Source organism: Onychostruthus taczanowskii, unplaced genomic scaffold (genome assembly GCF_017590055.1).
Source record: "Onychostruthus taczanowskii isolate IOZ18803 unplaced genomic scaffold, ASM1759005v1 scaffold68, whole genome shotgun sequence".
NCBI lineage: Eukaryota > Metazoa > Chordata > Aves > Passeriformes > Passeridae > Onychostruthus > Onychostruthus taczanowskii.
The window spans coordinates 307,734-334,713 of NW_024504566.1; the positions used below are offsets into that span (position 1 = coordinate 307,734).

The 26,980-nt window shown below is 38.5% G+C and overlaps 1 protein-coding gene across 3 annotated transcripts in view; it reads left to right on the forward strand.

Annotated features, from left to right (window-relative positions):
• The window catches only part of TSPAN12 (tetraspanin 12), a 39,911-nt gene extending 20,031 nt beyond the window's left edge, over positions 1–19,880 (forward strand). For 2 of the 3 annotated variants that reach the window (XM_041421037.1, XM_041421038.1), the window contains exons 5-8: positions 7,135–7,209; positions 10,536–10,643; positions 13,494–13,637; positions 18,324–19,880. In XM_041421037.1, the coding sequence (XP_041276971.1) occupies positions 7,135–7,209; positions 10,536–10,643; positions 13,494–13,637; positions 18,324–18,629 (633 nt within the window). In that variant the 3' untranslated portion in view covers positions 18,630–19,880. The remainder of the gene's footprint in view (positions 1–7,134; positions 7,210–10,535; positions 10,644–13,493; positions 13,638–18,323) is intronic. The other variant, XM_041421039.1, reaches the window with a different exon arrangement.
• The last annotated feature ends 7,100 nt before the right edge of the window (positions 19,881–26,980 follow it).

Below are 26,980 nucleotides of genomic sequence, written 5' to 3' on the forward strand. Positions count from 1 at the left end.
ACAACAGGTGAAGAATATCTCACAGAAGAATCAAAGCTGTGAAAAAAATCTAACCATTCATAAATAATTTTATTTTGTTTTTAAAAAAATAAATGGCTTAGTAAAAGGAACTTGGATACATAGCTTTAAAAACTAGAATGTTCATTGCCATAAAAAAAAAATTTAAAAATTACTTATAAAATTTTACAAAAAAGAGGTTGACTTTGCAAAGATCATGGACTTTAAGACATTTTGACAAAATTTTGTGATCTGGGAAACCAAATCTAAGATAATAGAGATGCTTGGTCATTTTTGTGAGAAAGGTATTTATTTTGAAGAACTGGATGACATTCCATAGCTTATGTTGCAAGTTGATGGTTTCAGCTCATTTCCCTGTTGACTTTTGGCTGCATCTCTCACAGATTGCTGTGTTGTCAAGCAAATAAACAGAATTTAAAATCAAAATGATTAATGGACTATTAATTCTTACATGGCAGGGTGCAAGGGAGGGAGGCAGGGGAAAATTTCTGCTGCTGAAGTGGATAAACAGGATGTCAGTTTTCCACGCAGCTTGTCTGACTCCGTTTAATGAGTCTTTGCTCCATTTTAAAAAAGATAGCTGGATTAATCATTAAAATAACCTTGTTAGTTTGTAAACTGACAAAATAACAGGAGCCATGGTTGCTTAGTTATCGAAGGAGGAAGGACTTGTTATGTTTTACACAGAACAGTTCTGGTTCCTCTTGGTGATCCAGTGGTGATGGTCATCTGAGGTTTCCCAGGGGACAGAGAGATGTTTGGATGGCTTGCATCTCAGAAGATCAAGGCTGATGCTCTCAGGCTGTTAGCCATTGGGAAATGCTATGCATAGCTCTTAAAATCTGTTGGCATTTGCTTTACATACCATACACTCTGATCTTTTAGAGGTTACAGTAAGGTTTCATTCTGCAGCTGCCCTCTTGGAATTTCCTTCAGCCCTTCCCCTTTCCAGAGCTTTCTTCACCTCTGATGCCACATGGAACATGCTGCTCAAGAAAGCAGAGTGAGACAGCAAGTCTGATGAGAACAAAGTTGTTGATCAGCTGCTCTCTGTTTGCTCTGGCATAAGGGCTGGGTTTTTTCTCGAGTATGAGTGGGGAAAAAAAGGGGTTTATATCTTCTGGGAGAAAAGTGTTTGGGAGGAGGGTAGTAGAGCTTGAAAAAAAAAAGATGTTTATGAAATAAAATGCAGGTGATATGAATGATGATTCCTTGACACCGATCCTTTAAAGAAAGGTGCATTTGCTGGGCAAATGAAGGATTTCTGCAGTCCTGTGGACAGGTTCTCTAAAAGCTCCCCATGCTCTCTTTTTTCTTCACTATATTGCAGCTTCTGGCTCCAGTAGTTAGCCCCTGCCTGCCACTGCTATTTGCTTTCATATACACAATGCACTCTTGCTTTCTCACTGTCTGGAAGTGGGCTTAAGAAGTCAGTATTTTGACTGTGCTGTGTGATGGGATATATTTGTTCTTTAGGAATTAAATAAGTAGATGATGAAGCCTCCTCAGGTTGACAGTGGTTAACTAGGAAGCTGTCAGAACAGAAGAGCATGATGCAACATGAAATCAAAAAGGTCTGAGTGAGGAAAAGATAAACCGTTCTTGTTCCTTTCTAGTTCTGATGAAATTTGGGTTGACACAGAACCCTGTCTCTGTTCACGTTCATGGTTCTTGCTTCCAAATCACACTTGGAAGCTGCAAACAAAATGATCACTGGTATGAGTGGGCTCAAAGGAGTGTGGCTGGGGATGTGTTCAGGTCTTTGATTCTCCTTGTGCATAGGCTAACGGCGCAGTTTTACTGGTTATAGTAGATATTGCTTGCTGATGAAGCATTTCATAGGTCATTGGCAACAAGTTACTGAAGCCATCAGTGGCAGAGTGAAAAAACACATGAAAAAACCCCATCACTTCCAGAATATACATGGGTACACTCAGCTGTGTAGTATGGCAGCTCTTATCTGCTTGAGTTGCTTAGCAGCAAAGTGCCATAGTGACTTGGTCACTAAATACCCCAAGTGACCAAATTTCTTTTGGAGTTCCTGGTCTTGGCTTTGTTTACACGGGGTTCAGAAGGGCATCCTCTGAGGACAGTCATGCAGGTTGTGTATCTGTGCCAGTAGGACCATCATGGTGGCTGAAGTAGGGCACTGGCTATTTGCATTGCCCTGGCTGTTGCACTGAAGGAAACTAGTGTAGGGCACTAGAGTTTTAACTCATGTTTTCCTTTGCTAAATGTAGTTAGAGTTCAATATTTGTGCTGTTAAAAAATCTCAGAGAAGAATTTAAAAATCACTCTCCGTGTACTGTTTTCTTAGTGTTCTCCATCATCCTGTAGCCATGTTAGTAACAGAAATAGGTTATTTTTCACCAGTTCTTTTCACCTTGCCTGAAAAGCATAGGCAAATTACATTAGCTTATTAACTGCAGGTATCATGTGGTATATTCAACACAAAATCTCTAGAACTACAGTAAGAGTTTTATATTACATATCTGCAAAAGATTGTTGCCCACTACATTTTTTGTGCCCCTAAGTTGCCCACAATTGCAACAAAAAATCCTGTACTCAGCAGGTTGGAAAGCCATGAGGGAGAGATTTTATGTTGGGAGACACTTCATGTGTCTGCTCTTTGCTATTAATCTCTGAACAGAATGGGAGTTGTTTAAAAAAAAAACAAACCCTTTTAAACAAATGTAAAATGCCTTAGATTCAGTAAAAGTGATTTTGTTCTTGCATTTGCTATTTTTATTTGTGTTTTTGTCTAGGTGATTGAGATGATCAAGAAGGAAATATGTTCTGGGAATATATTTGGTGGTGGTGGACATTAGCTTAGGTAGAATGAATGTAATACCAAAAAAGCCAGTCATAATTTATTTAGGATAAACTAATATTGTAACTTAGTTTTTAGCCTTAGATGGAGAGATAGGAAATAATTTTGGGTGTATGCCAGAGCATATATGCTCCCTGTATGGAGCACTGGCATATATGGAGCTTGTACCGTCTTGTGGGGTGCCACTGTGGTGTGCAGAAATTTTATTCAGACTAAAAATCTTTATTATATTTACACAGCTTATACAGACCTTTATAAAAATAGGTTTTAATTACTTTGATTTTTAATGCATATCTGAAAACACCATGTATATTTCTTAGTGCTTTATCAGGTTCTCATTGCCTTTATTCAGATAACTATTTGAATTAGGATAAAACCTATTCAATACTAGTCTCTGTTTTTTTGTTTGGTAGGTGTTGGTTGTGTTTTGGTTTGGTTTTTGTCTTTATTTACTTGGTTACCTCCCTTCTGTGGCTGAAAGTCATCATAATGGGATTTGCATTCACTGTCCTCCTGTCCTTTCTGTCTTATATCTGAATTCCCTGTAGATGTGAACTTGGGGTTGTTTGACTTTCCCAGGAGCAGCAGCTCTATGAAGGCTGTTACAAGTTACAGTAGGTGAGTGTAAGCTGGTAGCATCTCTGCACTAGTAGGTAGTGTTTCAGTGATGGGATTCCATGCTGTTGTTGTTTGTGGTTTCTGCACTGGAGGTTTCAGGATTTGAATATTGGCTGTGGTCACTTTTGTGGCTGTACCACACAAAGACCAGCAGAACAGGCTCTGGTGATTACATATGGAATATCTTTACTATCTTTTCTTGGCCCTTCATGCCTCTTTGCATCTCTGAATCTAGTTTTCACAGTAATGACTTTGTTTCTGTTCCCACTTCTTGAATGGTTAGTCTCTTGTGCAGAAAAGGAAGGAGAACACGATTTTCCTGAGCCCCCAGGTCCTTCACCTCTCTTTCAGGACTGATGTGCTGGAAAAACAGAGTTGGTTAAGCCTCTGCAGTCTGTCAGTGCTACAAATTCAAGTACTTGTGCAGTGATCCAGGTGTTAGATGAAATGTTCCTTGGAAAACTACTGCTTTACAGAGCTGCTGCCTCCTCTTCTCCCTCCTTCCCTTCCAGCCTGTGACCTGTAGTAGAGCAGGCTTAACAAGGGGGTTGCGGGAGACCAGCTCCTGCTAACTGACAACATCCATTTTACAGTGAAGGGATGCTGAAGTTGAGTATCTTGGTCACAAGCATGACATATGGAGCAGTAAATGGCTAATGCTTTATTTATTTTTTAAGTTGGCAAGTATTTTTACTTTGATTTATTACTCTCTGAAGAGTGTTGTCTGCCAGCATTTCAGTCATTCAGTTTCTCTCAAGGAAGCAACATTTTAGGTTTTTCACAGTTTTGCTGGAGGAAGAAATACTTCAGTGAAACTGATGGATTCATAACAGGATCAAGGCACCACTCCAGTTTTCTGATTACTTTGCATGTCAGACTAAGGAGAGAATGATAGTGATTAGAAATTGCCTACAAAAGGGAAATGGTAAAGGTCAGTAGGATTTGCCTTGTAAAGGGTCTCCAGTTCTTAAAACAATCACAGATATTAGAAAATACAAAACATCTATAGAAAATATCTCAGCAATGGCCAGGAATACTCTGAGGGAGATGTTCTGTAAAAGGCACTATCAGGGACTTCCTGGTGCAGTTTTGAGTGTGATACACAACTGTGCTCCTCAGTGAGTTACTCATCTTTACGGCATGAAGCCTCATGGCCCACAGGAAGAAATGTTAAGCTTGCTTCAAAACCAAGTCCCCGTTTCTGGCAAGAACCAGAAGCATGGAAATGCAGGAAGATGCATTTAGCATTTAGGCTCTTGTGGGAATTTAACTGGGGACAAGGAATAAGCATTGAAGCCAGTAATAATTTCTAGATTTGGAAGATGAAAATTAGGGGTAATACATTTAAATAACGGTTAGAGGATTTTTTCCCCAGAAAAAAATATCTTTTATAAGAGGCATTTGTTTTGAAACCATTATATATAGAGAGATATAATACTCCCTTTCAGTAGTGGAAAGAAATGACCTCCTGTGTGTGAGTTCAGTGTGCCTGCAGTCACTCAATTCAGAGCATGGCCTTTCAAGTGTCTAAGCTCACTGTTTCCTCTTTTATGTTGTGGACAGAGATGGGCTTTCTCAGGACAGAAAGCTTGATTCTGCAGTGCCCTGATATATAGATGTAGCTAGTCAGGAGTGCTCAGTCCCTGGCAGAGCCAGAAGTGATTTATGAGTGAATCTGGCTAAATAGTTTTCTATCTTGGGCTGTATTCAGTAATAGGAGAAAATCTTGGGTTTGGCTCTTCTGTCTTCTACTGCTACCACAAACATTCTTAACTTAGGCACTGAGAAAGATGGAGAAGTTTCAAATGTGAAGCTTGATGAATGAATTAAATGTTACAAAAACCTGCAAATTAAGAGTTTTGCAGAGGACACCATATGTACACTCCCAGATGTATCGCTTTCACCACAATTAGTGATTTTTGTGTAAGATTCAGAGATGGCAGACAATCCCAAGCTTGTTATTCAGTTAAGAGTATAAACCCACTGAAATTTCTTCTGACAGCAGAGAAGTGAAATGCACTTTTAATGAAACATTTAGTTTTTCTCCCTCTCAGAAATGTTGGTATTAGTCATAGTGCCCTTAAACATTTTTTATTATAGTTGCTTATTAAGAGAGCATGTGGCATTCTTTCCTGCTTCCAAAGTGAATACTTAGAAAAGTAGATTTCTATGTTTGCTTTATCTTAAAGCACTCTTTGCATAGCTACTAGGCACTGCAGTGATAGTAGATACATTGCATAGAAGCTCATGAGTTTATTTTTTAGATAAAACAGTGTTCTAGGAAGCTGTGACTCATGTTTTTCCTCTTTTGGACCTTTGGAGGATGACCATTTTGGTTATTGAAGACCTATACTGGAGCTCTGTGTGTGCCTACAGTGTTGATTTGTAAGGAAGTGCAGTGTGTTGTTCAGCTGTAACAACTGTAAAGATGCAACGTGACGTGATGAAAACTAGTAAAACAGGAATCGTCGTTTCAGTACGTCTTTATTGGAGAGACCTTTGCAGGGGGAGGCTATGGGTACAGGTTTCTCCTGAAAATTAACATGAGTATATTTACACACACTTCTTACATATCTCTGTGTGTGTCTACATGCCTAATTCAAGGAGTTAGATTTGGTGAGCAAGTAGAGATTAAGGCAAGACCAGTAGCTGCCAAGGTACCTGTGAATTACTCAGTTCCTGACCTTTCATTCAGATGAATGAAAAAGGTGCTATGTAGATGACTGTTAAAGCCTAACATTTGTGGATTTGTACTCTGTTTTAAATGGAGTATTATTTGCCCATTAATCTTATTTACCCATTAATAGAAAAAAATTATTTACCATAAGTACATGTTTTGTGTCCTAGATTCCAGAACGAAATAACGAAATTAGAAGCTGCTAATTGTATCCTACTGATATGTAGGATATATAATGATATGTACATGTATCCTACTGATGGAATTATATATTTGTTCTATTCTATTTTATATTGTGATGTTGTTTCTTTGATTTTCAAATTAAATTAAAATCCATGAAGACTGTAGCTTTAAAGTCTTGTGTACTGAGATCATAAGGAAGCTCAGTCCACTGACATGGAAGAAAGTTTGGAGTCAAGAACGAATGAGAGTGTACTGCTTTAAATGAAAGATAAAAGGGTTATTTTTAGTAGGGAACACCAGTTAAAACAGCCTTAAATTCCATGTAGCTTTATCCTGCAGTTCAGAAGTGTTTGTTGATGCTATAAAGAAGATACTCCTGCTCTTTTTACTTGCAGCAACCAGTTTTTCTTAAGCATCATTACCAAGATATGTACTTCTTCATTTATGCTTGTATTTCCTATTTTTAAATAGTTCAAGGGTTATACCTTTTAGTAGTAAAAGATATTCAATTAATCTCTAAGTATTTGCACAGTTAGACCAGACCTTATATATCTAAATCACTTTGATAAGAATGTTGTTTTCAAGAAAGAAATGTCCCATGAGTTTAGCTTTTATAAAATTTACTGCCTGAGTCTTCCATCTTTTGTTACAAAAATGTATTTTTGTTTCCATGTCTTAAATCATGTGAAATTTTAATATTTTCAGATGTTCTTTAACTTTGAAAAAAGACTTAACAATATTAAACTTTAAAAAATATTTTTATTTCAAAGAGGATAAAAAATAGCTAAGACCATTCTGTTTTCTGCAGTATTTTGGAAGCTTGCTTGTAATATTCTGCGTTGAACTGGCCTGTGGTGTTTGGACCTACGAGCAGGAAATAACGGTGAGTCAGAAAAGGAGGCTGCATTTTTTCAGCAGAATAAAACTAAGTTTTCTATTAGCTAGCTGTTTTCTAATTGCTGTAGTGTTTATCTCTGTTCATTATTCTGACAGTTTAATTTCAACTGATTGCCTTCATTTTAAACAGAGAATTCTCCTGGGAGAGCTTGTCTGTCTGGAAGGCCCTGTCTGGGTTTCTCCTTACTCCGTCTATATTTGGGAGCCAAATACTTCAGTAACATAGCTTTTACAGCACTGGAACATGCTTTTTCAACCTCCACTATTTAATTGGAAAATCTGAAGTTATGGTGTGTTTTAGTATGACCCCCAAGCTTTTGGTTATCTACTATTCTACTGAAACCCAAACCTGGGACAGTTTGATAAAGGCTGGCATAGCCCTACCATATGTTATGTCACCAGTCATGCTATTTCCCTTCTGAAGGAAACATGGCTGTCCCTTCAGCCCTTTGCTAAATGAAGCAGCACTGGATTACATGTATGCATCTTCTGCAGTGGGTCACAGCAAACACAATTGCTCTTTTTTTGCTTTTCTTTCTCTCTTTTCTTCTCTGCCTATCTATATATATATTTTTTTCTTCCTCATCTCCTGAAATACTGGTTTAGGTTGGGTCTCTTTGGTTGTTGTTTTTTTGTTGTTTTCTCTTTCCATCTGATTTCTTACTATTATTCCCTTCGTCCTAACACTGCTGTTCTTCATGTGATGAGGTGGGTTTCTTGCTGCTGAAAATCATGAGGAGGTCTTGAAGAGAGCAGTTAATTTTTTCAGTGGTTCTTCCATACCTGTGCAGGTCATTCCATAGAATATGCTTCCTCCTACTCCACAAAGATAAGACACTTCCCTCTTATAACCATAGAGTTGTCTTGATATCATACTGGTTTCAGTGTAGCATTAAATCACATGAGCCCCTGGTGGGTTTCGGAGATCAGTTGGCATTAGTGTAGGTGAGTGTGTAGTGTGGGTGATGTTGTCAGAAATGTCACTGAGGTGTAACTGCCTCTGCTGATCAGTATGGGCTTTCCTTGGTATGTGGACAAGTTGCTCTAAGGGTCCTTGCATAAACAGCTTTCCTTCTAGCTCATGATAGTTCTCAGCATGTAGTGTGCCTCATGACTAATTTATTCCGCCCACAAGATTGAAAAGCCAGTGTGGGTCCTTGGCTTATTTACGCATTGATCAAGCTTTGATAGTCACTAGAAAAATAATAATGAGTAATTAGATCTCAGTGGCAGACTGAGCTTTATAAAACTTAGGTTGAAATGAAAGCACCATCTCTAGTTTTTGTTTGTCTGCACATGAGTATTGGGTATAGTCAAACAAATGCATCTGTATCATGTATTATTGTGTGCTAGTGTATATGAGGTGACAGGAAGATATTTAATAAGTACATCAGTGTGCCTATTACCTGTACATTTTTACATGTTGGCATTCTTGCAGCAAACACACACATTCTGAAATCCCTCCTTAAGCTCCAGCATTCAAATTGCTTTCCTACAGTGGGGTTTACATTGTTTCACTTTGCTTTTAATTTCTGTCTCTCACTTCTTGAGTATTTTTTTCCCTGCTTTCCATTGATTTCCTAAAGAAATTGGATGTATTCTGTTGTGGACATAACCTTGGAATGTGTTTAACTCAAGTAAGTTAAAAAAAATATTCTAGCAAATATTTGCTTAATTGCAGCACTGTCAAATATTGTCCAAAGAAAGCAGAGTGCTCGCTTACAATGCAGATGAAAGAGAAATGCATTGAGTACAAAACTAAATTAATTATAGTGACCTGTGTAAATGTTTCTGATGCAAATATTCTGTGATAATGCTTTTATGTATTTTTAGTACTCTACTGCTAACATATTTTTCATGTGAACCATTGTGAGTTCATTGCAAAAATCTGCTAAGTGAAAGGCACGTACATTTCTGGGACCTTATTAATACATTGAAGATCTGAAGCTTTACTAGGGCATCAAAAATGTAGTATAACTTAGCAGTGATAATGAAATGTTATCAAATGTTCCTAATTATATTAGGGGTTTAGGCAGGCAGTGATTGTCTCTATATTTTTGCAGAGTATCTAGCACAATGAAGACCAGGTTCCTTGGAAAGTATTGTGCAAATTTTCTTTTCTTAGATAACATTTTTTGCTATTTACAGCATGTCCTTACTGTTAGCTTCAAATTGAATAGGAGAGCAAAGTCATGGCTGCTAGAGGAGCTGGGCTCCCCTCCCATTCCAGTGACAGCTGACATTGCAATTGTTGTTTCTTTCACCATGACTATTAAGTCTGATAGAGACATGGTAAAACTCAGAGTGGATGGTATGTGGTGACATAGAATGGTGACTGCAGTCTTGAGATCCTTGTTTTGTTTTGGCACACTGAAATTGTGCTGCTGAGTTGAAGTGAGGTTTTGATTTTGACTCATAACTTCACTGTATGCCAGGTGCTATAGCACTTGCCTCTGTTTGTTTGCAAGAAAATGCTAACTGAGGTGTCATATTCAGACAATGGAGTGCTCCAGCACCTCACTTCTGGGTTGTCACAGTTGAAAGAACAATAATACTTCAGGAATCCTTTCAGAAAAGAAGATATTCACAAAGCTGTGAGTGTGTTTGGGGAAAAAAGGTCATAGGGCCTTGTCTACGCTTCCTCATTACTGTTCTTGAGCAAGTTACTGAAATGGAGCACATTCAGGATCCCTGTGTGCAGGACTCCAAACAAAGCCAAAAAATGGCTGAAAAAACTCCAGGGATAGAATTCATCTCAATTAATTTTACATGTGTAGAAGTTAGACATTTAAATCAAAGTTTTTCACCTTAGACAGTGAAGTGGATTTGAGACTTCAAGGGAATGATTCATCTGCTCTGTTTAAATTATTTATCTTGAGGTGAATTTCCCCATTTGTCTGTCTGTTTATTTCTATTATCTAAGACAACACCAGGGAGATACCTAAACTAGGGCAGACAAATACATCCCTGATGACTTGGATGGGACTCAGTTCAAGTTTTATGCCAAGTAAAAAATCTTGTAATGATATAAATAAATTGTACCAAATCATCCCTGAATGTATCCAAAATGTAACTGCTTTTCATTGTACATTAATTTGTAAGCAAAGGACACAACTTTTCCTTGATATTTTAAGAAAGGCTTGTAAAGTATTAGTATCATAAAAATTGCAACACTTGTTTTCCTGTTTTGTTTGTGTACACAGTTATTTTAGTCGTGGCACTGGAAAGATCTCGGTACGGATGGAACCTGTGGGTTTGGAGCCACCAGGCTGCTGATCCACTGTGTCAGTCACTTCTCTCTCCTTGCTCCAGGTTCCAGTGCAGTGGTCCGATATGATCACACTGAAAGCCAGGATGGCCAATTATGGCTTACCTAGGTACCAGTGGCTGACCCATGCTTGGAATTTCTTCCAGAGGGAGGTAAGATGATAGTTAATTCATTAACCAAAGGATTACCTCAGCTCAGTAAAAGGTTTGGCTTTAATTGAGTAGGCAAAATAAATGCAAGTTCATTTGGTATGAAACACTGTGTAGTGTCTTTTAACATCACTTGATATCCAGTTCTTTGGTTTTTGTAGGCCCTAAAGGTACTTAAACACCGAAACCAGAATGTTAATAAATTAATTTAAATTGCTAATATTCTCATATCCTTTCTGAGTAAGGTTAGGACACCAATACCTTTTAGGATTATGATAGCATTAAAGGATATGATGTATGTAAAATTAAAAATCTGCTGGTAAAGTAAAATGACTGTGTCTATATGTTGTTTTAATATTAAACTGTGCTCCCCTTCCCATAGGCTCTGTTAGTTTCCTTTCATGGAGCTGTCATGGTTAAGATATGTTTAGCTGGAAAGGAATGGGAAAGGAAGTTTCCAAAAAGATGCCAACACTGTCTCTTTGGCCGAGGTTTGTGAAAGTGATGAGGGTTTTTATTTCCTTTGACTGGGGGGTGGGAGACAAACCAAAAAGCCTCCTTGTGTATTCACAGCTTTGCCCTCTAGCCTACTAAAATTCAGAACTGTTTTTACAGAATGAAGTATTATGTTACAGAAACATGAAATTGCCCAAGGTAAAACCCATTAACTCCAAATATAACTCACGTGCAGGAAGAGAGTTCTTTAAATGCCTGTCATTGTGCTGCCCTTGTTGAAATGTTGAAATCTATCATTGTTGCACAGATTTCCTGTTTATTTAAACATTTCCTGGCAGCACTTGGTTAGTCTGTATTTATATTAAAACCTGGAAGAAAGAGGTTACACACCAGCACCCCCCTCCTCCCCCACCCAGTTCCCTGCTCTGGCCATGTGAGTGCTCTGTGAAACTGAGTAATTCTTCATATGCAGGTAGAGTGTTCATGTCTGTTCTGTACCTGAGATAGTACAATCAAATAGTCAAAATCAATTTGCCTTGAATAGAGCTGGTACTGTATCTTAGTTTGAATGTATAGGTTGATTAAATTAAATGTTACCTCCTCTCCTAGTTGTTGTCATTTCATCATAATGACTGGTTATAATATGAATATTAATGATAAAACTTCAACTAAGCCCTAATTTTTCTAGGGGAGAAGAATTTCCTTTACAAATTAGAAGAAGTTTTAGAAATTAGATTTTCGTTATGGCACCTGTGACCAGATGAATGATTTGGGGAACTGAGAAAGCTCTTTTACAGTTTCTACTTAATTGATGGGCTCTCATTTATATTCCATCTACTCATAGTTTAGATGCTGAATGTATGAGCCTGGCATGTGCTTTATGTCTGAATAAGCACTTGTAGCCCTTCTACAGTCAGCAGAATTGTAATTGCAGTTCTGTTCAAATCTGTGTTGCAATTTCAAATCTGTTCTGTTCAAATCTGTGTTGCAATTTCTCTTCAGAGGTTCAGCCCTGATCAGCTTGGTATTCTTTCTTCTGTATCTTTTAACATCTGAGGGAGATGGGAAATGTGTTCTCCCCCAATTTTCTTGCTAGTCTGAAATCAAAATTGTGACTATGGTAGGCAAGATGGAAAAGGTCAGCAAAGAAGAGCTTGATGGGGGAAGAAAAGATAGAAGAGAACAAAGATACAAGAAAAGGGTGTTTAATGAGGTGGTCTTTGCAATTGCAATGAGGAGCCAAAGCTTGAGATTTCCTTGAAGTCCACTGCTGGGAGGAGTCTGAGTAACAAACCAATAAAAACTGCAACATGAGAGCTGTGGTATAGAAGGGAGAAGTGAGATTTTTAAGAGGACCGGTGAATTAAAGGCGCGGTATGTGCTGCCAGCATGTCTGAGCACTGATCTGCTTGACTGTGAACAATGAGTGCTGTGGAATACAGGAGCCTGGCTCTGAAGCAGGTAGAGAGGGGCAGCTGTGCTCCCAAGCCTGTGGATCAAAGGACTCAGTGAATTACTTACACACAGGCTGGTCCTGGAGGACCTTCAGGCAGAGAAAGGTAGCATCTTGTTTCTGCAGCAAAGCATCTTTTCAGTCATGTCAAGTCCACATCCAGTGCCAAACCAGATCTAAGGTAGCTGCTTCACCATTTTCTGTGTGAAAGCAGCTGCTAATGTGGGAGGCTGGTCATTTGGCTTTTAATCTCAGGGTGTACTTTGCGGAGAAGAAGGCAGGTTGTTGGTCCTGGTGGGTTTTGTAGCCAATTATAGCTTATCTGCTTTGCAGCCAAACTTGTTATTTTTGTGTTTGATTCTGTTGCAGTATTTATTTTAATGTGATACTTCTTCCTTCCATTTTCAGTTTTTCAGCATTTGTGATTTCTATACATTTTTGTGTACTCTTTTAATTTTTTTTCTTATGTTCAGGTAAATCTGTGCTTTTTCTGTTTTCAGCAAATGTGTCTGTAGTTGTACCCTTGCAAGAATAGTCCTCACTAGTATGACCTTTTTCTGCTACCCCCTTCAGCCACTTGTACTTGTTCATTAGTCCCCATTTTGCCATGAAATTGTCTTAGTTCCTTGTAGTAAGGATAGGAGAATCCAGAGATGGGACAATTTCTGTGAAGCATCCTTTGAGGGAGCAATTGGGATTTAAAGGACAGAAGAGTATTGTTGGCTATTTCTGAAGTATTCATTGCTCACTACATTACATTTTTCATGTTGCTTTTATGTCAAAGTACAGCAAAACAAGATACATGGAAGCACTCACAGATGTTTTTAGTTCTATGTAAATATTTTGAATGTTGGTATTAGGAACTTAGGTTTTTTTATGACCTACTTAACCTGTTGAAGAAGTAGCATCATTATTACTGATCTCGGCTAATCCTTCCTTTGCAGTTTAAATGTTGTGGCGTGGTGTACTTCACAGACTGGCTGGAAATGACAGAATTGGACTGGCCACCTGACTCCTGTTGTGTCAGAGAGTTCCCAGGATGCTCTAAGCAGGCACATCACGAGGATCTCAGTGACCTTTATCAGGAGGTAAGGAGAAAAGTATGAAAATGTTAGGAGGTTTTGTACATTATTCCTGAGCCAATAATTTTCCAAATTCATCACTTGAAGTGCAATAGATAATTTTTTGTAGAGTAGTAGTTTACGGAAAGTGTTTATGGTTATTATTTGCTAATGCTGAAGCAGAGGGAGAAAAGAAAGAACAAACCCACGCACCCACCCACCCTTACCTGGAAATGAGATGAGTTAGTGGCAATGCCATTAAAACCTGAGATGTACTTAAAATTTGAAGTGTTTGTTTTATATTGGTTAGGTTGGAGTTCTAGTTTGTTCCAATCCAAAAGTTATAAATTAGGTGTGACATTATGTCCAGGTTCCATCCCATCAAACTACAACAGGGTAAGTGGAAGAGTACTTTAGTGAATTGTACAGTGAAGGATGCTTATCTTTAAAAGATAAGAGCTCTCTTGTTAACAGGAATCGTGTCAGGAGGCAGATAATTGGATTGTTGTACTCTGAGCATGTGTAGAAACTTCTTGTGAAAATGCTCTTTCTACATTACACTATGATAATGTAAAAAGAATTACAAAGAAAGCCTTAAAACAAGGCAAGGACCTGTTTGAAGTGGGTAAGGGAGGTCATGATAGTAGCAAGGTATTACCATTTTTGTCAGGAAACGGTCAAGTTTTAGGGAAATTGATTTGTGTGGTATTGACTCTATGAATATAAATTATTTAATCTAATCTGGACTTTCAGACATTCGTTTTAGGAGGCTGTGTGCTTCCACTAGGAAGAGAGAAGATAGAGCTGCCAAAAGGCAGGTGCCTCAGAAGGCCAGTCTCTGCTAGGAACCCTAAAGACGGTGGCAGAGGTTGGGTTTTTTCCCACCAGCTACTTGTAGACCTTCTCTTGCCTTTTGGCAAGGCTCACAGCACTGACAGCACTGGTTATGCTTTAGGAGTGTCAGTTCCTGAATGAGAAAGGCATTCAGGCTTCTTCTATCAGTCCCTTGCATGTTTTGAAAAGCTAAAAATTGTGGCTCACTCTGCAATAGTGGTTGCTTCTGGTAATACTGTTGCTACCATACAGATAAGTCTGTTGTAGAGAGCCTCCAAGGAGTGTACAGAACTGTAGAACATTCATTTGCTCCCTGCCTGAAAAGGCAGGAGTATGTAAGCAGTGTCACTCAATGAATAACTGCTGTTTGAGCACAGGAAGCTAAAAAATTTCTGAGAAGTATTAGTTATTGGAATGTAGTGTCCAAAGTGCAAGGTTTTCTTATGTCACCTCTTTTGCTAACATTTCATGCCCATGCCATATTCCAGGAAAATGGCTCTTTGAGCACTTCATGTGATCAAGTTCTTTTGATTCTATTTGGAGAAAATTAATAGCCAAAGATGATTATTACGTAGGACATAATGGCTGTGTTAAGACCTTCTTGATAAAAGAATGGCTGCTTTGCTTTTTTTTTCCAAAAGAAATCTGAAGGGCACACTTACGGTTCTTCCCTTATTGTACCACAGACCATTTTGCACGGATTCAGCAGTTAGCAAAAATTTATTTTTGATTCTCCACAGCAGAATCCATTCCAAAAAGTGACAGGCTGTGTTTGGTAGTATCAGCCACAAAAATACTTCATTTCTCTTGGAGATACATACAATATTTTGTTGGCAAGCTGATTCTTTGTGTGACGCTTGCCTGTGGGGTGTCTCACAGACTCTTACAGTATGCTTCCTAATAAGTTTATCAGTATTATGCAAAACCAGCTTACACTTCCAAGACTAATCTGCCTAACTCCTGCTTTGGAGAACCGAAGGAAAAAAGCTTTTTTAGAAAGTGATTCAAACCAAACTTGCATAGTCTGGTGGTTTGAGAAGGAGCCTGATAAGATTAGCCTCGCTAGCCTAAAATTGGTTTATGTAAATATTTGGCAAGTCCATTCTGGTACTTCAGAAAAATTCTTTGTAGTACTTCAGAAAACTGAAGTTTGGTTTGTCTGGGACTGATAAATGTGGTTTTTTGTAGCTATGCTGTGATTTTTTGCCGGGAACTCGGAACTTTCTGTAGTCTAAGTTGGAATCCTTCAAAATTTAATTTTTGCAGAAAGGTGACTTACAGTTCTGCTTGAAAGTACTTTTGGCAGGAGTCATATTTTCCCTGCTGGATATTAAAAGCTATTTTTCAGTTTCTTTAATTGCTTTTATTCTGATGAGCTTTGCCTTTGGTGCAGTTTCATGAACAGACTGACCTTAGAGCATGGTTGTGGGGGAAATGTGAAGATGATAATGTTTCCTTGGAGGTTTGTTGTGGTCTGAGGACAAGAGGAGCTCTGCCCATCTTGTGATTGGGAGCTGCAGTGTAGATAAAATGATTGGTGGGAATCGATATCTTAAAAAATCAAACTTGCATGTTCAATATTTTCTTTTGGTTTCTGGCATAGTTTTGAGTATACTCAAAATTCACTTTAAATTAATTTTACCTCAATTTTGGTTTGTTTTAATGTTTACTTTTACAACTTGCTTTAATATACTTTTGAGTATACTCAAAATTTGGATGTACAAAATATTTGTTGAGTTTGCTAATGGCTTATCTTTTCTGCTCAGTGAAGTGCTTTATTTCATTTCAGATTCTTATTCTGTGATGAAGTAAATCAGTAATATATGCTAAATAAGAAATACATTCTTTTTTCTATCTCAAGACTGAAAGTATAAAGCAAATTAATCAGGCCTTTAAATCTGTAGCTTTGTAGGAGTCTGAAGCTGATCCTCCTGAATGATTGCTGCAGTGTTATACTATATTTGATTTGTCAACAAGAGCTCCCGATTTAGTGACAAGCTTTTGCTGAGGGAAGTGTATTTATGTACTGTTTAATTGCAGGCTGCCAACTATGGAAGTGTCACATAAGCAGAAGTAAAATGCATGAATGTGAAATTAACAAGGCTGGCTGTGTTTTCTCAGTTTTGAAACTGATTTTGAACATGTATTAGAGCAGAGCTCTAAGAACATCATTGAATGGAGGAAAACAGTCTACCTAGATTGGGTGCAATTTGTCTCAGTTCCGTGTCTGTGTACTGCAGGAGATGTAGGCATTAATGTTATTGCTCTCTGTTAGTGGGTGTTTTCTCTAGGCAACAAATGAACTAAGTTTGAATATTGCTGTGGTGGAACATTTTAAAATTGTGACCAGCATGCACCTTCATCTCTTTAAGTTAGAAGTTTTAGAATGCAGCCAGTTTCTCTGTAATTAACAACAAATTTGGGAAGTGATATAGCTGCAACTGCCTTCCAATTGAAGAAAAGAAGATGCCGATGTGACAAGTTTTTGTCCCCCCCAAGTCCAATTACATTGCTTTTGCTACATTGTTCCTTCTTTTTCTTTTGAAATTTCAAAGAATACATGCTTGCTCCTTTTTGTGTGTCTTTGCTGATATTTAGAAAAAGAAGCAATGAAGCAAGCAAAGACATTGAGATTCTATAAATTATTCTGGTGGAATTATCATAGAGTACATTAATTTTATTTAGATCCTAAATGAAAATCTGTTGACTACAGTGTGAATTCTGTGTGTGTGGCAAAAATTGGACCTTACATCAAATACTTTTAGGACTGTAGCATTTGAAATTGGCTTTGGGGAAATTAGCTTTGGGGAATTTAAGTGTGATTGAAAAGTGTTATTTATCATGTCCTGTCTTCAGATTCCATCACTTTGATTGATTGCTTTATTTTCTTAGAAAAGCTATAAGAAATATGAAGTGAGGATATAAATGCAAAAAATAGCATTCTCAAGACAGTGCCCATTTTGATGGATTCCTGATGTCTGTGTCTGGGACCAGCGCCCATCCAGTTTGTTACTCTGAGTTTCCCCTTGAATATATATGTTGCTTTGATAATTGTGCTGTGAAACCCTGTAAAGCTTAGAATAGAGAATAAGCATCATGCAGAGCAGCAGAGGCCCCTCTCTTCTGGTTTTTATTGTCTCTAAGACTCACGTCACCCTTACTGAGTGACGAGCACTGTAACTTGTGCTTGCACTGCCAGCCAGCAGTTCCCAAAGCTGTGCGTCTGTGCATCTGTGCAGCCTTACACGGGCTTGGGAGCTTTTCTCAGGCCTTATGGGGTAGTTAGTTGGCCTTGTAAGCAAACTGTGGAGCCTGCATTGAAGGTTTGGAAAGAGCTAAATTGCATTTCTGTGAACATCAGCTTACAATGTTTTAACATAGTCTTCATGGGATGTTTTCTGATGACTTTACACAAGTCCATAGATCTTTCCTACAATACTGTTTTAGCTTCAGAGTGTAGTATTATGTGTAGGAAAAGTCTAAAAGAGTTTAAAATAATTGACAACTTTGAAGATCTTCAATTTAAAGAGAGAAACAAGATAATAAAAAGGATTTTAATGGCTTTTTAAACCTTCACAAAACCAGTTCAGTTTCTTTAACAATTAGTGAGAGCTGATAGTAATTCAGATTAACTTTGAGTGATTTCTGAAAAGTAGCACAGATATCTTTCAGTAAAGTTTCTGTGTAAGAAATGAGAAAACTTAAAGTTAGCATTATGGAAGCAGTTAAAAGGTAGGCAAAATAATGTTCAAAATATTGTTTGAAGGAAGTGAGAGATTCTTGTGAGCCAGAAAAGACAGCAGTGAGTAGGATGAGCTAAGCCTTGGGAACTGCAACCCAAATAATACTGACTGTTTTTTAATCTATTTTGTTTTATAGGGATGTGGTAAAAAAATGTACACTTTCTTGAGGGGGACGAAGCAGTTGCAAGTGCTGAGATTCCTGGGAATCTCTATTGGAGTAATGCAGATCCTGGCTATGATCCTCACTATTACTTTGCTGTGGGCTCTGTACTATGACAGAAGGGATCCCAGAGCAGATCAGATCATGGCACTGAAGAGTGATACCTCGCAGGAGCTGTCATGTCATTCCATGGAGCTGCTGAAACCAAGCCTGACCAGGATCTTTGAGCATACATCCATGGCAAACAGCTTTAATACACGCTTTGAGATGGAAGAGCTATAAGCAATGCAATGAATCTGTGACATCACAGAGGATTTTTGTTTTGTTGTTACTTCTGTTCTGTTCCATCAAATATACCAGTCTTCTTATGTGTCAGAAACCAGCTAATGAATGGAAGTGAAGGAGACCAACAAAGAAAGATGAGCCTGTTGCCAGTCTCTTAGCCATGTCCTCAGCTGTGAAAAAGAGTTGATTTTGTGTGCTCATTTTTTAAAAGGCACTCATTCAGGTGGGCACAGTAATACTCACTGTCACAAGCTGTGTGAAGTGTAAAACACTGACTCAATCACAGGTAGACTGAACCTGCAAGGAAGCATCATGGGAAGGGAAGAGAAATATTCATCTTCTGAAGAAACAACTGTGCTTTGAGCAAACAAAATGTGACTTCAGCTGAAATAGACTTTTAATAAGCCATTTGGAAAATGTCTTTATCAGGGATCTATGTATGTATAATTGTGTGTTTTCATGTGTGCATGGAAAGCAGAGCTACAATTCAAGTTAATACTTGGATTAAAAAATTTGCAAGATTTGTGAAAAGGGCGAGATTTTCTTTTTTCTAACAAAACCTTTATCTTAGTTTTTGTTCTTAAAGATGTTCTAAAACTTCTATTTTTATCTAACATAATGGTTTTTTTAGTTTAAAATATATTAAACAGGGATTGAAAACAAAACTATTGCTACGGACAATAGACTTTAGTTTTCTGGAGAATTCTTCATTCAAACAGTTTGTTCTGTCGACTGTTTTGTAGTAAAAAGGAAGAATACCTTAAACATTCTTTCCAAAATGGGAATCAGTATGGGAGTAGCACATTTTTATAGGTAAATCTTTTCTCCTGTCCATGATTCCCCTGAAGCTAGAAACAAAAGACTGCAATAAAGATGCTTACAGTTCTGGATGCTATTGCAATAATTGTAAAAGTACATGAGGAAAAATTTTACTTTGATGAGTGCTTCATTAAGAACTCTCTGGTGGCTTAAAATGCCAGCCGGAAACAGATTAAAATGTATTTATTGAGGTGGGGAAAGTGCATTTTACTGTATTTTTATGAACAATGTCTGTGTCATAGGATTATTTTTGCAATTGGCCACGCTCTTGAAATATATATTTGTTCCACTGAGTATAGTAGTTTGTGGCAAATGGGCTTTTTACATAATATTACATTTAAAAAATTAGTTCATTTGTTTTGGAATTTGTAAAAGAAAAAAAAAAACAAGGTGTGATTTGGTAGACAATAAAATTACTTCTCTCTTAAATTCTGTAATGGCTTTTATTTTTTTTAGTCCTAGAGTGGGAGTGCTTTGGATGGGCATTGGGAGGGTCCTCCTGCTGGTGTGAGTTAATTTGACTTACCCATTCCACTTACTCTGTTGTGGAGAAACTGCAATGTTAGTATAATTTTCTTTTTTTTATTGCTTCTGAGAAAACTTCTTAAGGGCTTGTGAAATTAAGCACTTCAGTTGTGTGGGCTATTTGCTTTTCAGCAGTCTGCTTCTGGGTATAATTATTTCAAGGGTATATTGCAAGCAAGACTGCCTTTCTGCTTTTGTACTTCTACAGATGCTAATACTTATTTTGGGAGGTAAAAAGAAGATAAAAGGAGAGACCATCCCAAAATTTTGCTTGGAGTGTCTTTGTCAGGAATACATTCTTATGTTCTGCTTGGGAAGCCTTGTCCCGGTGTTGCTGCACAGGCAGAGCTGAGTCCCACCCCTCCCATGCTCAGCCTGGGTGCCTGAGCTCAGGGTGGGGTTCCTGCTGAGGAGCAGGTGTCTGACAAAGCAGAGCAGCTCCAGGCTTCAGCGTGCCACTGGCACCAGTGCTGCTACACACTGCCTTGAGTCATCATTTGCCCGTTTAAAACAAAAAAAAAAGTCCACACAAACCACAAATTGTGGAATCTTGATTATGGATTATGTCTACACAGCTACATTTGGCAGTGAACTACTGCTGAATGTAGGGAATTTCACTTAAGAATTTAAAAAGAAATATAAAATTCCCTTTTTCCAGGAAACCTCAGCCCTTAAAGTTTTACCCCAGGAGTGTCTGTGGAAGCCATGCTTAGCCATGCTTCAAATATTCCTGTTCTTTCCATACAAGGACTGTTCAGACTGTCATGGGGGTTGCCTGTGTATCTTCTTGTATCCAGGTTAGAGCTCATCAAGGAACAAATAGGGGGGTTGTGTTGGGATTCTGAGATACCTAGACTAAGCCCAGGTCATTTGGTTTTAAGCTGGCTGGGTGCTGAGGAAGCACTGCCTTTGGGTGTAGCCAGGTTTCTTTAACAGCACAGGGATTGGGGATTGCTTTGGGGAGGCCTCCTTTGACACAGGGTCAACCTTCCTTCCAAAGCAGTGTTTATGGACCCCAACAGCAATGAACATTTGCAGTCAGGAAAACCTCACTTGGGCTTGGCTACCCAAATCCTGAGCCTGTCTACATTCTGGGAAAGAATATTTCTATTTTGAGTATTTAACCACATTTGCAGAAATAGGTCTCATCTGTAAATTGGAACACTTCAAGAATTTTTTCCTTGACTGCTCAGGCTATCAGCTGCCTGTTTTTCTAGGGCTTCTTCAAAGAGCCTTAAAATTAATTGGCTAGGCTGTGGTGAGCCTGCTCTTTTACTGTAGAACTTTAAAATCTGTGTAGAAGAGAGGCTGCTTGGCAAGACAGGAACATTCAGAGATAGTTGAGGCAGTGAAAACTACTTCCTCTTATTTTCTTTTTTCCTCAGTTTTACATGGAGAAGGGTGGTGTGGTTTTGTTCTCTGCAGCATGAAGTGTAAGGAACTAAATCTTTCTTGTTGCAGCAAACAACTACAGAGGTGCTCCTTAACATTTTTCAGAGAGCACTCAAGGAGTGCAACTGTATCAGAAAAAGGGGTCACTTCCTGCCAGCACCAAGTTTTGTGTTCAGCCCAGTGACTGTACCAAGTCCATGGGACTGTGCCTGTTGCTGTGGGACTGAGCATGCTTTTAAGAGGCAAAACTCACTATTTGTGGTCCTTGGATCTGGTACTGGTATTGATTCATCTGCCAACAGATTGTACGACAAGATTTTTGGAAGGAAAGAGCTGTATTTTTTTTTTTTTATAGCTTTTCCATTTTTGAAAGTATATATGAATATAAGGGAATATATAAAGAATGAATAATAAAAAGAGCAACTATATAGTTAAATGTGGTGGAGGAAGGGATTTATAAATAGCTTTTAAAGTTTTTATTGCGAAAGCATTGTATTTGGTCTCAGAGCATGGTGCTAATAATGCTAAGGTTGCAAGCTCAATCCCCATGTGGGCCGTTCACTTAAGGGTTGGACTTGGTCCTTGTGTGTCCCTTCCAACTCAGAATATTCTGTCATTCTGTAAACTGTGTAGAAAAACACAAATTATTAAAATCTTACAACATTGAAACACTAAGGGTTTGCATGGCACAGTAGTGGGGACGCTGTGGGGTGATTTCTGTGGGAAGCTGAGAAGCTTCCCCTGTGTCTGACAGAGCCAGAGCCAACCAGCACACACCCACTGCTGGCCGAGCCCTTTGGTGACAGGGGTGACACCTCTGGGACAGCTGTGTAAGAAGCACAAAAAGTGGTTGTGGCAACAGCAAGTGCAGCTGGAGAGAGGATTGAGAGGAGCTGCTCTGCAGACACAAAGGTCAGTGAAGAAGGAAGGGCAGGACATGCTCCAGGCACCAGAGCAGAGGTTCCCCTGCAGCCGGTAGTGCAGCCCATGGTGCAACAGGCTGTGTCCCTGCAGCCTGTGGAGGTCCATGGTGAGCAGAGATCCACCTGCAGCCCGGGGGGATCCCACACTGGAGCAGGTGGGTGCCTGAAGGAAGCTGTGACCCTGTGCATAGCCCCACTGGAACAGGCTCCTGGCAGGACCTGTGGAGAGAGGAACCCACGCTGCAGCAGGTCTGATGGCAGCTGTGTGTGACCCTGTGGGGAACCCATGCTGGAGCAGTTCATGAAGAACTGCAGTCCATGAGAAGGAGTTCTCCACTCCATGTTTGTGGAGAACCATCTCCCATGGAAGGGACCCCATCCTGGAGCACGTAAAGAGTGTGAGGAGCCCTTCCTGGGAGGAGGAGAGAGCATCAGAAAACACATGATGAACTGACCACAGACCTCATTTCCTGTCTACCTGCACCTCTGAGGACGAGGTAGAGTTCAGGAATAAAGTTGAGCTCGGGGAAAAAGGGAAGGATGGGGGGGAAGATGTTTTATATTTTATTATCCTATTTGGATTTGATTGGTAATAAATTGCAGCAAGTGAAGACTGTTTTTTCTGTGACAGCAGTCAGTGAGTGATCTCTCCCTGCCCAAGATAAATTATTTTGCTACATTTTCTCTTCCCTGCCCAGCTGAGAAGGGAACAGAGTGGCTTTGGTGGACATCTGGCATCCTTCCAGTGTTGTCAGCCCACCACAAGCATTGCATTTAATTCATGCAAAATGCTGTTGTTGAAGTGAGATTGTATCTAAAACTTTCCAACTTGTGTATGATTGACTACTTCCCGTTAAGAAAAAAAAAGTGATATCCTAAACTTTTGAGAATTTTTTTATATCCACCTCCTTTTCATTCAGCACTCCCCCAACTTCAGTTCCTTGTGTGTAGATACTGTAAAGTAGACAGCTTGATGACATTGGCAGGTAAGAAACTAAGCTGCTGGATTATTCCCTATATCTGCTGGACACTGCCAATCTACTCTTTCAGCCACATGTTTATACATCCCATCAGCTGATGGCTCCTCTAGAACAGGTGATGGTGCTAAAATATTCCCATAGTCAGTTGTAAAATAAAGCCCTGGTAGGCCTTAGGTGCAGCAAAGAGATCTTATGACCTCCTAACCATGCTCCCTGCCCAAAATGTAATGATCCTATGGCTTCAGTAATTTGTCCCCCTCCAGATCTGCTTCCTCTCTGAAGGCCCCCTTCTCTCTGCACATTGGGTTCCCTGCTGTGAAAGCCTTCTCTTTGTAGCCAGGGTGCTTCCACCTAGAGTGTATCCACAACTTCAGAATGTAAACCGTATGTTTTCAGTTTGCCTTCTGTAGCTATTTTATGAGAGGACAGTTGTTCTCAAAAATGCTCTGGGATGGTTCACAGACAGGTGTTATCTGTTATCTTTCCCCACCACCCAGAGCAGTGAGCTCCTGGCAGAGGCAGCCATCAGGTGTGCCAGGGTTGATCAACATCCTCTGTACCCAGCTGCCCTTCATTAGTGATCCAATGGTATGTTACTATCGGCTCTTGGGCTACAAAGGGTTTGATCTTCTCTGTACACTAGTATTTTATCAAGGGAATTTGATACCAGGTATGAGAAGTTCAGCAGAGCAGTTTGGTTTTTGGATGTACGTAAGGGACATTTCTTAAAGTACAGATAAAGAGGTGGAGTTCATAACTGCTGGAAATAATGCTCCAGTTTTCTCTGCTGCTGCAGGCTGGGAAGGGAAAGGTAATGGCTGGTCCCTCAGGAGAAGGGCAACTCTGTAGTGGAGCTGTGGCATCCTGGTCTTGATGGCTCTAGTAGGGTTTAGATACACTCACATCTTGCCTGGAATTACTGTCTAGGACATTTGCTGACTTCAGATTCAGTGTTCCTTCAAAATTATTAGAGGGGGAAAAAAGTTTCATGAATAAGTTATTGCAAAACCAAGTTGACCCATTCAAGCATGCAGATGTTTTATTTAAATATTCCTCAAATGTCTATTTATTCAGCATAACACGTGTATTATGCTGCCTTCTGAAATACGATATATGACTGTCAAACAAAATTGTCAAAACAACAACCTTGGTTTCTTTGTATGATACACAGAAATAATTACATTTCATGTACAGTACAGATGCATTTTACACAGTCATCAACAGTCATTCACTACCAAAACAGCATTTAAATCACCTAAAACACCAAAAAAATGTGTATTTCCCAAATTCAGAATAAATTAATGGTTTTGCACGTGACATATGGAAATAGGAGACAGGACTGGAATTCTGAAAAATAATACTAAGTTATCTCTTAAGCTGCATTTTAAAAATGAAAATACAAGTTGCTTCAGGGGTATAACTGTTATGCAAGTATATTGCTGTAGTGCGTTCTTTCTAGAGCCTATGAACAGGAGAATAAAGAGTTTTAAAAGACACATGACCTGATGGAGTCAGTAGGTACCTGGGCTGTGTGTAGTCTGTACCAAAGTAGGTTTAGTAACTGCCCTTTACATTATTTAGCTGATATAACTAGTCATGAAGTACCACGTGACATAAAGAAATTGTTGCACTTTGCTGACATCAAGGCAGTTTTTATATCAATAAATGTTTGGCAAAGATGGGGACCAAGTATGAGTAACCATGCGTAGAAGTAGGATGCAAGTAAAAACTCTGATGTGTTCTGCCTCTCCTTTAAATCCATTAAAGTTTGTGTAACCTACCAGCTTCAGCAGATCTGCTGCAGGGTGGAAGAGAGAGCAGTGCTGAGTAGGGACTTAGGCAGGGCTGTTCAGAAGGAGCCCTTCCTCTGGCTCAGAGCACAGCCCGTGCCTCTGCTCTCTGATGTTTGAAAGACATGGAGAAGCTCCATTTACAATGAGTAAATCCTTCTGATTTGAAAAAAAATTGGGAAGTTAATTGCAAATTAACCAAGACTGCATTAACTTCAGAATAAGTAAATGATAAGATAAAAGAGTAATGAATGGCATTATCTACTCCTTTTACTTGCAGTTTAATTCTAATATGTGATGCTGTATTTTGGTATATATACTGTAGCATGATTGATAGTCTATCATCTACTCTTCACTGTTGACAGGTAGAGAGAAAGACCAGTATTTGTGTGCAAGAAAAAGTGTATCATCAGCAAGTTTCAGTTTTTAGTGGGTATTTTAATGTAAATTTTCAGGTCAGTAGAATGCTAGCAAATACTATACTGAAACATACACTACTCAAACTATTAAGTAACTGTGTTAATCATTTATTGTAATGGCATCTAATGCACTGAGCGTTTTGATTTATATGCATATTTTATTTTGCAGACATGCAATTATTTCTGATCCAGTGTTTTTGATGTATATATGTATGTATTGATATGCACATATTCTGTGTATATTTGATGTATATAATGTATGGTATGTAATGAATATAAGAAGCATTATGATACATCTAATGTACTGTCATGAAGAAAAATTACACTTTTTAATAAGAAAAGTTTCTGATAATATCAATGTCTTTTATAAATGAAGCCTTAACTTGTAAAACCTTCATATTAGCTTTTAGGCCTGCCCATGTGGGCAAATTCCAATTGAAATCAATTCTATTTTTATAGCTTTGGGACTCAATCCATTATTCTATCATTGTTCTTAGGTAATTGAATATTCTTCACACAATATAAATTCTCAAACAAGTTTTAAGATGCAAGTTTACGGATAATTACAAAAAGAATTTAGCCATCATTTTTACTGAATGTCTTTCAGTGTCTTCCAGTGTAGCTAATACTCTGGATGCTGCAGAATGTAAAGGAACATTTGGAGACAAGTGTTAGCTGATCCCCAGAACACATTTGTGGTAATTTTAATTCAAATAGGATTGCTCCTGTAGCAGTTAACTGTGACAAGAAGTTTGCTCTGAAAATACAGAAGTGGACATGTTCTCTATGGAAGAATGGACTGTTGATTCATCAGTGCCCTTGAAATCCCAAATGATACAGTTATATTGGAGTGGGCAATGAAGTGTCAGAGAAATAGAGAACAGTGAACAAAAGGAGCAATGACTGAATAGCAATTTGTGGTGCACAGTTTGGCTGTTAGATTATTTAAATGTTTGCCATTAGAAGTTTATAGTGTAGATGAAGTTGTGTAAAATACCTTAAAAAAATCCTGATTCCTGATACAACAGGTGTACAATGACTTATTGCAGTTGTAACAGTACCTAGGAAGCAAGATAAAACAATAGTAAATATTGAACTAACTGAATACCTTTAGTTCACTAATGAGTGTTTGAGTAAGAAATACTGCATTTTTCAAAGGGAAGTTATTTGTACAACTACCATGAAACATTAACAATCAGCTTGTTGTAAGTGCACAGAAATGCCCCTTTCTACAGTATTATTTTATCATGCCTAATCTGAAAAACAACAAAAGTAAACTGAGATCACAGCTTCAAATAATTTCAGCATGCATTATGGTTGTAGTTCTTTCAGTCAGTACAAACATATTTCATATGAGCATTTTCTCGTTCATTTTTTGACAGTTCTTCAACAAGTTTGTGGTTTATTAACAGGGGAAAAAAAGACACGTTATCAAAATGTTTCTTGTTGTTTTGCATTCAGCAGGAACATAGGTTTCTATTTTTTTGTTTGTGTTTTTTT